The 14,964-nt window shown below is 39.7% G+C and overlaps 1 protein-coding gene across 1 annotated transcript in view; it reads right to left on the bottom strand.

Moving 5' to 3' along the window:
• AFF3 (AF4/FMR2 family, member 3) overlaps window positions 1–12,233 on the bottom strand; it is a gene marked incomplete at its 5' end in the record, with an annotated part of 456,956 nt that extends 444,723 nt beyond the window's left edge. The window contains 4 exons of the mRNA XM_008576823.1: window positions 7,965–8,350; window positions 8,480–8,792; window positions 9,758–9,878; window positions 12,159–12,233. Coding sequence (XP_008575045.1) covers window positions 7,965–8,350; window positions 8,480–8,792; window positions 9,758–9,878; window positions 12,159–12,233 — 895 coding nt within the window. The remainder of the gene's footprint in view (window positions 1–7,964; window positions 8,351–8,479; window positions 8,793–9,757; window positions 9,879–12,158) is intronic.
• Between the last annotated feature and the right edge of the window lie 2,731 nt (window positions 12,234–14,964).

Here is a 14,964-nt window from a genome sequence, read left to right as displayed (position 1 = left end):
TGGAAATCATCAAGTCGAAGGTATACCTGCTCCCCAATGTTCATAGCAGCACTCTTTACAATAGCCAAGATTTGGAACCAGCCCAAATGTCCATCATCGGATGAGTGGATACGGAAATTGTGGTATATCTACACAATGGAATACTACTCAGCTATAAAAAAGAATGAAATACCGCCATTTGCAACGACATGGATGGACCTTGAGAGAATTATATTAAGTGAAACAAGTCAGGCACAGAAAGAGAAATATCACATGTTCTCACTTATTGGTGGGAGCTAAAAATTAATAAATAAATTCACACACACACACACACACACACACACACACACAAAACCAGGGGGGCGGGGGGAGAAGACAGAACAACTACAATTCCTTGAAGTTGATACGACAAGCAAACAGATAGGACATTGTTGGGTGGGAGGGAGGAGAGGGAGGAGGGAGGGAGGTTTCGGTAATGGGCCACAATAATCAACCACATTGTATATCGACGAAAAAAAAAAATAAAAATAAAATTAATTAATTAGCTAATTCATTAAGTATCTATTGAGCACAAACTATGTGCAAGGTGCAGTTGGAGATGCTTCAGTAAACAAAACAGTAGAAACATACAAAACAAAACAAAGACCGCTGACCTTGTGCAACTTATAGTGAAATTCTTCCGCCTCATCTCAATTTCCAGATACTGAGCTGTCAACCCATCTAGATTTGGGCACATTAGAAGGTACGTGTGAGGCAAATAGAGCTACTGTAAATAATTGTACTAATAATTACTATTGTGGATTTTTCTTGAGTGCTATTGTAGTGGACTGAATTATGTCCCCCCCAAACTCACTGAAGCTTGAATTGTGTCCCCCAAGTTTTATGTATTAGAAACTTAGCCCCCACTGTGGCTGTAAAGAGGGTGGGAAATCCTTTTATGGTAATTGTAAGGTGGGGCCTTGAAGAGGTGATTAGATTATAGGGCCACGCAGTGGTGAATGGATTAAAAATGGTGGTCAGGGGTGTGGTTCTGAGGGCTTTAAAAGAAGAGGAGAGTCTGTCTTTCTCTCTCTGCTCTCTCTGCTTCCACCATCTTGCAATGTGAGACCCCTAGGTCACTGCTGCCACCACCAGATGGACTTTGGACTTCAAGCCTCAGAAACTGTTAAGCAATAAATTTTGTTTTTCTTTACAAATCACCCAGTTCCATGTATTTTGTTATAAGCAACAAAAATGGGCTAATACAGCTACTATATGCCAGCAACTGTTCTAAGCAATGTACAAATATTAACTAATTTAATAGTCATAAAAATGCTGTTGATAGGTTCTGTCATGATTCCGTGTCACAGATAAGGCAACTGAGGCACAAGGTCATCTGGCTAGTGAATGAAGAGTCAAACTCAGACAGTCTAGCCCAGAAACCACACTCCCCCCAGCAGAGAGATGGGGTCTAGTTAACACTGCTTTAGAGAGCATCAGTTGGTCCTGATGCCTGACCTTTGGTCAAAACAGAACAACTTCAGAGTGTCTAGGGGTGGTCAAGGAGCTGTTTGTCGCATGTGCAGCCATGGAATGAGATTTGTAAATGGCACCAGGGAGACTCCATTTTCACCTGCTATAAAGGTATTGCTAATGCTGGTTAATCATGTGGAGATAAGTAATTCCACTGCTCAGCCCAATTAAACATGCTATTTAATACTTTGTGGTTGTAAACAGACCTGTTTCAATGAGTCACTCTAAATACTTACTACCTGAAAAATTAACAGTTTTCTTCAGCCCAAATCTTGTGAGTTTTGTATTTAATTTAATTGGAAATAAAGCTCACAAGGGATACGTTTCACTATAGATAATAACTGCTCAGAAAACAAACAAAAAACCCCCACAAATACACAGAAAAAGAGAGAAAATGTGACCCCAGACTTAGGAATAAATCTCAGGAGGGGGCTAAGCATTAAATAAGGGAGAATCACGTCACTCACACTTTGTTATATTGAGCCAGGATAATCTTGGTCTTCAAGATTTCAGTTATTTCTAACAAATAAACACAAAAGAACTTTAAGAATTTCATCTCTCTCTCTCTCTCTCTCTCTCTCTCTCTCTCTCTCGCTCACACACAAACACACATACACACAACACCATTCCCAAGCATATATCCATTTTTATATTTTGTTTGCCCTTGTGTCAGAGTTGTTTAAATAACAGAAACGTAACTGATATTTACCTAATACTTACTCTACTGTCACTGTGCTAAGCACATGACATACTTTATCTCAATTCTACCAAGCAGGTATTATCATTTTATCCACATCCTCACATAAGGAAACTGAGGCCTGGTCACACTGCTAACAGGTGGCAGACCCAGGATTCAGACACCATTCTTACTGGTCTCCAGAGCTGTAATCACACCATTGCGTTCTACGTTTTCCCTGTATACCTGAAAGATTGCACATGATTTCTGATCAAGAAAGGATGAAATACAAAAGAAGAGCCTTTTCCCATTAAACCATACAGTGATACCTTCTTTCAGAGTGAAAGAGACAGTGGATCACACATCCCCTTTTCAACGGACTCCAAACACAGAGGCCTCATGCTCCTGACTAGCCCCAGGTTTGGAGTCAACACAAATGTAACATTGCAGTTGAAGGGAAAGCAGCCCTGTAATCTGTGCAGATGCTTTCTGGCAGAGGAAGCTTTATGAGAACTGAGAAAATAGACAGGGAAATAAAGTGGGCTTGCTAGTTACCTCCCTTTGGGTCCCGCCCCCAATGCCTCCACCATCAGTAGTAGTTCCCCACCTTTCAGCCCACAAAACGTGGATTTATACTATAAATCTGAAGGAGCCCAGAGACGAAAGGGGATGGAAAAGCACGCTAGTATCTTTAAACAATAGGACACATTTTAATACACTTTCTTCAAATTTTTCAATAAAGGGTTATAGAAACAAAAGTCATTTTATATCATTAAGTGCCTTACCTTTTAAGGCCCAGCTGGCTGAACATAAAAGGACTAAAAAATATGGAAACACTTCCACTTGCCAGCCTCCATTATGACCTTCAGGATGACCTATCTAAAATAAGGAAAAAAGTGCTTTCATCCAGTACCTGAGATCAAAGTTTGAGTCATCGCCCCTCTAAGTATGTGCAGCACAAGTACTCCACGTCCTCACTGAGAGGATGGAAGCCATGCGCCATGTGGACAGGAGGTGCAGAGTGTGACCATCTGTGCTGTTGCTAAGCCACAACTGTCCCAGAGGGTCATGGCATCCATCTGCGATGGGTGAGCGAGGGTGGAGGTGCTGGTAATGGGGATGATGAGACCATGACAGATAGGGAAACCGAGTCTCCAGGATGGCCACCCTCATTTCTTGAAGGAGGAATCAGATAGCATACTTCGATATGAAAACATTATACATCTCAAATGTAATTAAGAAGTTTCTACTGGCATGAATACATAATGCACACATTGCCTTGCAGATGCCTTTTTTGCCGACAGGCTGGTGCCGACTTTAATTTGGAAGAAATCCATTTTCATACAAAGGTAACCAAGAGTGACAGGAAATAGGAAACCTACATCATTTATCTTCTGTGAACTTAAAAAAAAATCAGTTAATTGCTTTTCTAGGAAGCTATTTTGTGGAATCACGGTGCTTCATCTTTCTACTCTTATTTGTGGCATAAAGTGATTTTAGAATGCCCGTCATGAAAATGCTATGATTAATCAATACATCTTAAGCCATTTAATCACTTATTTTAACAAATAAAATTCTGATCAACTATAAATGGTTACTGTGTTCTTGTGGATGAGTTATCAACCACTGCTAAAACTCCTAACACACTGTCTATAAACTGATATTCAAATTTAGTTGTCTCTCCTCATCACTGACGAAGCTATGGGCGGCAGCCATTAGTTTCCTTTGCTTCCCCAGCTTTTCAAATGAGTTCCACTCCCAGCCAGCAGAGCCCTCTGCAAGAGCAGTTTCAAATCATTGCTATTTATTAAATTAATAGCAAACAGAAACTAAAATGTGTATGTTTTGGAATACCACTGCTGAAGCTATAACTTGCCAAATGACCAACTACACAGCCCAAGACACCCATACTTTGTTTCAAAGGCTCTGCATATTAGGTTTTTCATAGTACTGCCCTATTTTACCCTTGTCTATATCACCCAGAATATAAATATTATTTTTAAATTTTAGCAGGTTTGAGGCTAATATGAAGCACTTTTTTCAAATCTAAAATGATCATTGCAATAATTATCTCTCATTATTCCATAAGCCAAAGACAGATACACCATTAAGTTAATGGCATTTAAGCTTCGGAGCTTCCAAGGCCCCAGGAGGGGCCCTAGCCATGTGGTAACATGGTTATATGTTTTTGTAAAAACTGCATGTGTAAGATATTTTTCTACTCTTTTTTTCCTAAAGATGACCCCCACGACTATAAATTTTAGGTCCGACAAACCTGTAATTGCCCTTCTAGGTTAACCAACCCCAATGTCTAGATCTGAAATTACATGTTAGGGGCAAAATATTAACATGTATATGTGCGAAACAAAAATTAATTCACTTCGATTAGAAATAAAAATTAGTGTGCCCTGTCCTAAAACATTCTAGAATGCATGCTTTGGCCACTTGTTAAGTCCCTGTCTCTCACCTAACAGTAGAAACCTACCCAAGTGGCACTCCAGGGGAGACTCATTTAATGAGGGGTGGCATCAAGAATAAAAGTCTCAGCTACAACAAAAATATGTTTTTCATTAAACACAAAACCGAGCCAGGAAAAAACCAGCCAAGAGGCAGGTGTATCAGTTAAGGAATTCTCTTGAGGTCTTTAATTTCCACATCAAATTGCACTGGATTTTTCTACACTGATTACCTATTATTGAAGACTAAAGAATTATAACGAATAATTTGCCATGGTGGCAGATACAGTGCAGATGTTGTAAGAAAAAGAATGAAGAGTTTATGAAGTGTAAAATCAGGCCAAAGAAATTCACAAACTCCCAATTTTTAAAAATAACATAGAATTATTTTTCTACTACAAAGATGAAGAAGGCGAGGGAATTTTCCTAGGGCTAGAAGACCAATTTTAAATTTAGTTTGGACTGTGAGAAAAATTGCAAATTAAAAGCTGAGACTGGAGTCTAATTTATTCAATTCATGTGAATGTCCTGGAGGCAGAAATCACATCTTAGCTTTTTTTTTTTTTTCCATTTCTTACATCACATTGCACCTAGTCATTGATTTGATTTTCTTATGAGGAATGCCAAAAAGCTATTTTTGCACCCCACCCTTTGTTTTTACATCATTTTTACCTAACACATCCTTTCAGCCCCCAAATTCTTCACACCATGATAAGTCTTGCTCTATAGCTAACATCCTGAAAAAGTGTAGTCAAGTAATGCAAGTTCCCTTCAGGTCAATTCTCTGTAATTTGCTTTTAATTTCCCTAAAAAAACACCTTCCCTACCTCACTGGAAATTAATGTCAGTGTTATTCAGAGGACATTTTCATACCAGTGGTATCTGTATTAAAAAAATATAGAGGCATGAATATTTTTAACATTGTTTGCCAGATTAAATTGTTTTACCATTTCTAAAAAATAAAAGCATATATTTCCGCAAAAGTAAAATCTGGTCGACAAAATTCTTTAGCTTCTATGGTATGATTGTGGATTTTATAGGAATGGCCTATAAATAGCGAACAATATACCTCAAAATGGTATTTCTTAATCTTCTCTTGGAATATTGTCAAAAAAAAAAAAAAAAACCAACCCCCAAAACCCTCTGAGTATGAAGGGTAGGAAAAGAAACTTATAGATACTACTCTGCTGCTAACTGTAAAAGAGTCCTTTTCCTATTGCAATAGTGGGGTGATTAAACAGACAAGTGTTACATGATTCAAATTACAATATTTTTCATAATATGAAAAGCCTTTTACTAAAAGAAGAACGTCATCCCTTCCCCCCCCCAAAAAAAAACCCCGACGAGTTATAACTCTATTCTACAAACAATACCTCTTCTTACCTCTTCTCTGTCAATGCATGATTGGCCTCTTTGAAGTATTCAGTGTAGAATGTTAGGAATGGATCAGGTTGGCTGGTTTAATGTCATTACATGCAGGGGAAATTAAACACCTTCTGTATAAAAGCTCAAATTTCTCTCAGTGTGACTCCCTGTCTTGGGCATTTCCCTCTTTCTGTGATAACTGAACACTAGTGCACAGCATGTCATGCCCAATCTGGGGTCCTCAAAGGGCATCCTGACAGTATCCAAGTTATTAATGACATACCCAAAGCCTTATGAAAGCTGTACAGTTCTCTGCATAAGGTTGTACTGGCTATCAAAAATAGTAATCTATTCCTTTTAACCAGAGTTTTAACAATTCACTTGGTTCCAAAATAAATAAATAATTACCTTATTATTAAATTATTACTTTAATAAAATTAAAGTTTCCTTGGTAGGTAAACCCTTTTAATAAGGAGCTCATTGGGATTAAAATGATCCAGGGATTCCTGGTGGTTGTAAAAGGATTAGCCATGCTTCATCTGCCAGTACAGGTCATTTCATGATGATAATGGCAAAAATCAAAGAGCCTGATGAATTCAGTTTTGTAAGGTGGTATTTACATGTATTTCCAAAAACTTTTAAAAACCTAAATGCCTGTAGAAATTACCTTTTGCTTCCATTAATTTATAATGAATACTTTTTAGAATCCATTATAAATGGGTAATCAAAGGAAGTTACTGATATGCATGTCACTTCATTTCCACATTAAAATCTGTAAACATCTCACACAGTAAAAGGGTACCTTCTCTAAGAGTAGTATGTGTCAGTGGTAAGCTGCAGGACGACAGCTCAGAAATGTTGAAGCTCAGCCTTGTCCAAAAGGCAACAAGAAATGTAAAATCATTTAGTTCATTTGGTTATTAAACCAAATTAAGATACAAGGACTATTCTGGCCACATTGTTATTCTCTCTTTAAAGAATATGTCAAAAAACCCCAACACGAACAGTTCCTAAGAACAGTGTTCTAGAACTCACACTTTATTTTAGTTAGTATACCATAACACAACAAAACAACAAAGGTGCACAATCGTATTTCTTCTTCATGTGTTCTTGACGACTATCATCAATTTGTTATATAATATGAGATGCACTTCTCTAAAACAAAACTTCATTCCACCCAGATTTACCCTTCACGTGACTAGTCGGTGCATCTTTGCCATCTCCATAACTCTATGACTTGCTTTTTTAGAACTCTAATACTCAATACACCCACGCCATACATGCTGTAATGCAATGAATACTTTAGAATAAAATCAGAATGCCAACCAGAAGATTACGAACTAAAATGTTTCACTTTTCTCATATAATCAAAGATCACTTCTATAGGACAAGGAGAGTTCGAGTAAGAATTATGATTAACATGAATGAACCTGGATCTAAATATTATAATATGGATGGGATATCTGATACATATGAATATTCACCGTATTCAATATTGAATCATTTAAACAATTACTTCAAAAATTATTATGAGTTTTATTCTGTGAAATTTGTCCTGAGCTATTTCAAAACTGACAAAAATGTTGAGTTTTCAAACTCTTTTACATGAAAATTAATCTCTTTACATATTAAAAATTATAGCCTTTGAAGTGCTTTTATTTCTAGTATGTAGTATCTCAGTCAACACTGGCTTATTCATAAAAATCCCTTGAAATATAATGAAGAGGCATTCCTTCCTCAACACACCCACACACACCCCTGCACTTGGTACCTAAAAAATTGCAATGATAATAAATTTGAGATTTTACAAAAATATTATTCATGTTTGCCTCCCCCTTTAGTGACTGCTACAAATTCTAGCACAAGAAATCAGCCACATCTCTGAAAAAAAGAAACATGGAAACTGAATTCACAACAGTCGAGCAGTCACTTATAATTACTGAGTTGCACATAAGTGGTATTGGGAGAAGACTCACCTCCCCCTGCTTGGGGATGCTGAACTTGGAAAGCTTGGCCTTGGCTCTGGCTGACTCCGGCTTGCTGGCTGGGACCCCCCTGTATGACGTGCAGTGCACACTGGCTTCTGTAGATGACTTAAGCTTTGGAGATTCATCAGGAGCCTGATCTTGGCCGTCCATCGGCCGCACATATGCGGTTGGTTTCTGCTGGACCAGGCTGGGTTTTGAAGCCAGGGACGGAGGAAAGTTCTGAACACAGTGTCCACTGCTGCTGTGCTTGGCCGCCATGGCAGGTGGCCTCTCCTGGGTTTGAAGACCCACCTCCATGTTGCACACTTGTTTGGTCCGTGGCTGCTGTCTGCCAACACCATCTCCAAGCAAGGTCCTGAGAGAGCCCTGTTGTGCTGAGTTGGAAGAAGAAAAAGAAGAAGAGGAGGAAGATGAGGGGTTTGACATACAGAGATTAGGTTTTATATTATGGTTCTTGCGGTTAGCAGATTTGTGCAAATCAGACAACCTGTGCCTGTTCTTACTTGCTCTCTGTTGGCCATCAGGTGGCGGGTGCCCAGCCTTCTGCCAGCCCATGGTACCCCTCTTGTTCTGCTGCACGGGGACAGCTGCTGGTGTGGAAGATGCAGTGCTACAGACAGACGAGGGCTGGGTCTGGGCTCTTGAATCTGCAACAAAATGTTCATCAATCTTGTTCACGGGAGTCTGAGGAACCCCAGGTTTGGGAACGCCAACGAGGTGACTCTGGTTGGATCTATCAGTTAAAAAGTCCTTCATTTCATCGTAATTGCCTAAAGTATTCTGGATCCGGTTGGAGAGTTCATCCCCCTTGTTAGTCTGGAGAAAGAAAAACATATCCACGCTATTGTTGGAGACAACAGAAACTCAGGAAATAATGAACAGGTGCCATTATTGGTCACAGAGCCAGGGCTGCCACATTCAGAATGAGAGCCGAGAGATAAAATCGAAATCCTTATCATTTCTGAAGATGTCTGTCAGCACTCTGCAACACACCAGAACTGGAAACCTGTAATGGCTGTAGAGTACACGAAAAAGGTATCCTTGGTATTATGTTGCAGCTACCAGGAAATCAGAAAATTCACTATTGTAACTACACAAAATGGTTTGAATCTAGGACTGGATTTTCTTTTCTCTTTTGTAGTCCCACTGGAAGCTTTTCTTGAAAATTCAGATTTGGCTCAGGATTGGCCTGCTTCCAATTTCTAAATACATAATTATTCTTGTCAAAAACCCAGAGTGACAGGAAAGAGAAGTCAGGGTGAACATGGGGCTAAATATGCAGGAAGCCACCAGCCTGAACTACCCATAGCTTTATGCATCCTAAGATATTAGTGACATATGTGAAGATATCTCATTTTGGAGGAGAGTTTTGGCTTTTGGTAAAACAGTTTCTTTTTCATTAGCCCTAACAGATACCCTGATCCTAGCATGATCCATGCGTGATAAATATGAAACCCAACCTCTTTTTAATACTGTTTGTTTCCTAAGAGCTTAGAAAACATAATAAAGGGCACTGCCTTTGAAATATCAATGCAGGGATGAAAGCTTTATTATTGATAAAAATCACAGCAAGTAGATCTCAATGTTAAACAAAAGTGACATTGTACTGAGGGAGTAGCCAGTGTGAACTGGACATCAAGATTCGGGCAGTAAGACCCCGTGCTGAACAGGCAGACGACTAACTGCAGTTTGGTCGACTCTTCTACTCAAGACTGCCGTTACAGGGAGTTAGAGGTACAGTGCACGTGAGGGGCGGAGACGAGCAACTGAAAACCGTCTACCTTGTAGGGCTCACTGAAGAGAGAGTAACTGGAATTAAATGTGCCATCATCCTGTTGGGTTTCCTGATTTCTTCTTTCTCGTTCTTTCCTCCGTAACGCATTTCTATCTGGTTCATAGACACTGCACCAGGAGAAAGAAAGGAGAACAACCACACATGAAAAAATTAAAGGTAAAAACCCCAATGCAACATTCATTTGAGTGCAAAAGAGGGTTTATGGACAAATGGCGATGAAAACAAGAACATGGATCAGACTGAGGGCATACAACTGGGCAGTGAGAGCTTGGGTACCTGCTAATTAAATTCTGCAGGGGGAAAATAACTCTTAGGACACGTTCCAACCAGTAGTAGACTTCTCTGATAAGTGAAAGAGGAACTATCTAAGCAACTTTGACAGGAGAAGACTGAAAGTAATCTTAAGGCAGACGGTAATTACAGCGATGGGTAAATAGAAATTATGAGCATATTTCCTCTTATGACACAGCCTCTGAGTGTTATATGGGTATGCTCTTGTATTTTTTTTCTTTCTTTTTTTTTTTTTGGCATGACTGTGTTTCTGTAGTGATTCTTTCATTAACTAGCTCCCTAAAGAGCTGTTAAAACTCCATGCTGCAGTGGTTTTCACAGTTATGAGCCTTCTTCTGATCTCTGTTAATCAGTCAAGTCGTCAAACGACTACTGAATCAATTCTTCCTTCTGATATATTTGACACTATCACTCCTCCTAACTATGAAAAATGAGACAGGAGGAAGGGGTATAGGCAGTGAAGGGAGAGAACAGAAACTGAATTATGTTGTGTCATCCAGGAACTCGGCCTTTTTGTTGAAGAAAATTAATATCTATTCTCCCAAAATATAATTATGAAGTGGCCAGATACGAGATAACTGGAAGAACTAAGGAAGAAATAAAGTGTTCCTTCCCCCTAATAAGGAGAAAATAAAGGGGCTAATTCAGCTAGTGATAAGGAAATGACGCTGCTTACTAAAGGAAGGAAATACACTTGTTTTTTTGGCTCTCTGGATGACGAAATCTGGTCTCAGTGTAGGCAACAGAACTAACACTAACAATCAGAAAGAACTAACACATCCCTCAAAATAAGCACTGACCTCGTTTCCTAGCAGAAGCATCTAGTTTAAATGACCTTGCCATCACTTTTCTTAAAGCTCCTGCTTGGTCTAGTGGGCATATGCCCAAGCTGGGAGGCAGGACACCCACCAACTACTATGGTTCTCCCCTGACCAGTGACATGATGATGGAAAAGCCACTCAATCTCTCTTATCCCAGTGTCTTCACTATAAAGCAGGTATGTTTTATGGTATTGTTATGAGGTTTAAACACGAAAGTAATCTATAAAGGCTTTGGAATAGCTTCAGGAGCCACAAAATCCAATGTATTGCTTTTAAAATATTGTCAATAATAAAAGGATCTGTGGTTTCAAAGGAACTTATAAAAATAGCGATTTTTAAAGCTAAATAGCTATCTTTAGAAGAAGAGAGTACTTCTGTCATGTAGCTGTAGGGGACACAAATAAAATAATTGTAAAATAAATACTGCTTATCTTAGCTCTGCCCATGCAGCCAGGATATACTTTAAATTCACTGTCTATGGGGTGATGCTAAACATGCTTCTGGCAAGGCTGCTACATCACCTAAGGCATTTAATTTCAATTTAAGATTAGGGGATGTTAAAATATCTAGAACATGAAGACTATTAGCATTTTAATTCATCTTTAGTACATTACCCAAAGTTATTAGATTTTAGAGTCCAACCAATGACCTTCATATAAAGGGAAGCTGTGGCCTCTGGAATCTTCTACCCACTGAGAGGCTCTCAGCTCCCACACCACGGTCACTAATAACTCTCTGGGGTGGCTGTGGCAACAGTGACCAGTACGAGGGAGGCACGAGATGGAAATAACACTCTTATTCGCGGAACCAGGCTTCAAGTTCAAAGGAGAGGGCAAGATGGTGCTGTCCTGCTCATGGACATCTGTAATGTGAAACCCCAGCTTTTGGTAACAGTCCATGGATTTCAAATGGAGACTTTCCCAAGGACACAACTCATGCTATGGATGGGTATGAAGTGGGCTTTAATCAACAGGAGAATTCTCACTCTATGTTGAACTTCTCACTTTTGGACCAATAGTGGCATTTGCAGTGAAAACAATGAGTTTGCGCTGCACACATGGCAGCTCCTCCCCTCTGCAGTGTGCACAAGCATCTGTGACATGCCTATGGTGCCGAACGTCACATAAACACGCTCGCTACCCTCAGCCAGGTCAAGCCAACCAAACACACAAGACTGATGTGATGCACAAGGTGGCCTGATATAAGGTGGAACAGGCAGTGGTCATTTAAGATGATTTATGGGCTTCTGATAAAGCCCCATGCCCCAAATAGTACCTCCTGCATCTGCTGGCTGATGACTGAAATTCCACAACTAGAGAGTCATTCCTCTGGCTTAAGATGTCTTCACCCCTGTAAGAAATACAAACACCACAAGAAGGGAAAACACTTTAACCCTGACTGGCCTTTAGTATTTTCATGTGCATGAGTTTGTCACCATTTCTCCCAAAGGCCAAGGGGAAAGGGCACGAGAACAGCAGAGTCCAAAGAGGGTCCAAACAGGAGGTGTGATGAAAAAGGGATGGCAGTGGTAGAGTGTAGCAATGAAAACCAATGTATAAATTCTGCTTGGTTTGCAATGTGGCTTAAATGTTTAAGACAAAGGCAATAGGATAAAATTCAGAATCAATTAGGCAGATATCAGGCTCAACACATTTCCAGGATCTGGAAGTAAGAACCACAATTTGGAGAAGCTGGAAGTGGAGGAGAAGCTCCTTCTCTTCAACTCAACCTAACTCATTCCCTAACCCCTTTAAGCTTGAAGATACCCAGAGGCACTAGTAAGATGCAGACCACTGCTTGATAAAATCCTCTAATGAGGTACCACCTGCATAACCAGCCTATGGCTTCTTTCTAATACTGAGGGCTGAACAACCTCAGGACCATTTACAGAAATTTTTACTTATAGCAATGCACTGGCTATCTTTTTACAGTGCCACCATAAAGCTGTGCCATGCCGCCACACCATCAGATGGAGCCAGAATGACCCAAAAGGATGAAAATGATCCCCACTTCTTCAACGGAGGGTAAAGGAAACTCAAAAGCAGAGGCAATGCTTCTCTGATGCCTTCTCTTTGGTTTCTCTCTTGCTTCCTTGTTGGGAGCTCTGCAGCCTCCACTGAGCATTGTACCTACTGAAGGCAACCTACCTATTCTCTCCCCTTCACTAAACCACAACCTCCACATGTCATTTCAATGTCGTTTCAGGCCTAGAGAGTTAATGTCACCTGCTTGAAGTAAATGTCATTGTTAGAGAAAGTCTGGACTTCCCACCCCCCTTCTCTCCGTAAGCGTCTGAACATTCACCTTTCCACCAACACTACATGTTTTGCCTCACAAAGACAGTAGCTTCTCAACAGTGAGTCCACCATCCCACTAATTACAAGGGAAAATTGTGCAGATACTTACAAGCCCACACAATGCTCTTCTCTTCATCTCTCACCATGAAAGCTCAGCCCTCTTCATTCCTCTGCTATTTGAGCAATGTGAAGACCATGCCATTTGCTTTAGAAGCAAAGAAACCTTTCCCTTGACATGCTGAAGTCAGGTCAGCTTCCCTGGGGATGGCTGACTTAAGTTTTAGAGAATTCTGATTCCTGGCATGCCAATTTATACGTTAAACTCAATAAGCGCTGCGTGTGATGAGCTAAGTTTCTTTGTTACTAGCAGATGGTAAAATCTCTATCATCTGTAAAGTTGTTCCCTATTTCCAAGAAAATTACAAGAATCACAATCCTCAAATATATGTCACCAAATGTATTTATTTATTTTGCATGAAAGTGGAGGCAGCCAACTGCTACAATATTATTTATTATTTATTGCAGATGCATAACATTCCCAGAACATGAACCTTTTTAATCAACTCCTTTTAAAAGAATTTTTTAAAAATAGCAAATGATAACATGCAGCAAAAACATTTCTAATCCTTTCTCACTCATTTGATTTTAATCTATAAGTTGAGGTATCTTGTAGGGCTCAAGCCAAAGCCTAATACGGTGGTTAAATAGAAATAGATGTCTGAACATGAAATCATTATCATTTCCAAAATTAATCTATTCTTGATCATATGGAAATAGCATGAAACTAAATAACAGCAATACCTGTGAGCCTAATATCCCTGCCACTGAGCTCAAAACATTACACCTACATGTCTCTTAATTATTCCTCACAATGTCCTTTGGAGAAAGACAGGGTGGTGAATATTATTCCTAGGTTAACTTTTTTAAAGATCAAGGAACTTAGGATAAGAGTTGATCATCACAACAATGTCATAAACAGGACATCATGTAGAAGAAATAGCAACGACCAAAATACTTTAATCATCTCTACCCAGAGAAGAAGAGCTGCCCATGAGCAAAGAGGAGGCCACGCTTCCTAAACCCTGATGTCTACAAGCCCAGTATTAACAGAGTTTGAGTATCCGTTATCTGAAAGGCTTAGGACCAGAAGTGTTTCAAATTTTAGATTTTTTTGGAGTTTGGACTATTTACAGAATACATATCAGTTAAGCATCCCTAATGTGAAAACCTAAAATCCGAAACACTCCAATGAGCATTTCCTTTGAGCATCACATTGGCACTAAAAAGTTTCAGATTTGGAGTATTTCAGATTTCAAATTTTCAGGTTAGGGATACTCGACCTGTAATTAGTGAATATGAGCCCCACGGAAGTAAAACAGGAAGAATGAAACAAAAGGAAGCTATTTCCCATTCAGAGGGAACCACTGGCAGAATTCTGGAATAAAGTCTTAGCTGTTACAATTTTTTACAGCCCCCAAGCAACAAAAGACAAAAATCAGTCTCTTTCCACAGCACGTGTGAGTGCGCACACACACATACCCAGCATATCCATGGAACCCTAGGGTTGTGGAATAGAGGACAGATGAGTGAATAAGGAAATTATGGATTCTAAAGTAAGCCAGCTAGGGCTGATGGTATTACCATTTTCATCAAATGCTACCCATTCATCAGCCTGCTCCAATCTCTCCCCAGGCTGTCCTCCTGGAGGAAAAGGTGCTGCAGCTAGTACAGCCACCCTCCAGCTGAGCCCTGGTTGACCCAGCAGACCCAACTGGCCAGGAAGG

Source organism: Galeopterus variegatus, unplaced genomic scaffold (genome assembly GCF_000696425.1).
Source record: "Galeopterus variegatus unplaced genomic scaffold, G_variegatus-3.0.2 Scaffold1410, whole genome shotgun sequence".
NCBI classification, from domain to species: domain Eukaryota; kingdom Metazoa; phylum Chordata; class Mammalia; order Dermoptera; family Cynocephalidae; genus Galeopterus; species Galeopterus variegatus.
Note: the sequence above shows the minus strand (reverse complement) of the source record. Positions and strands in the feature narration are given on the sequence as shown.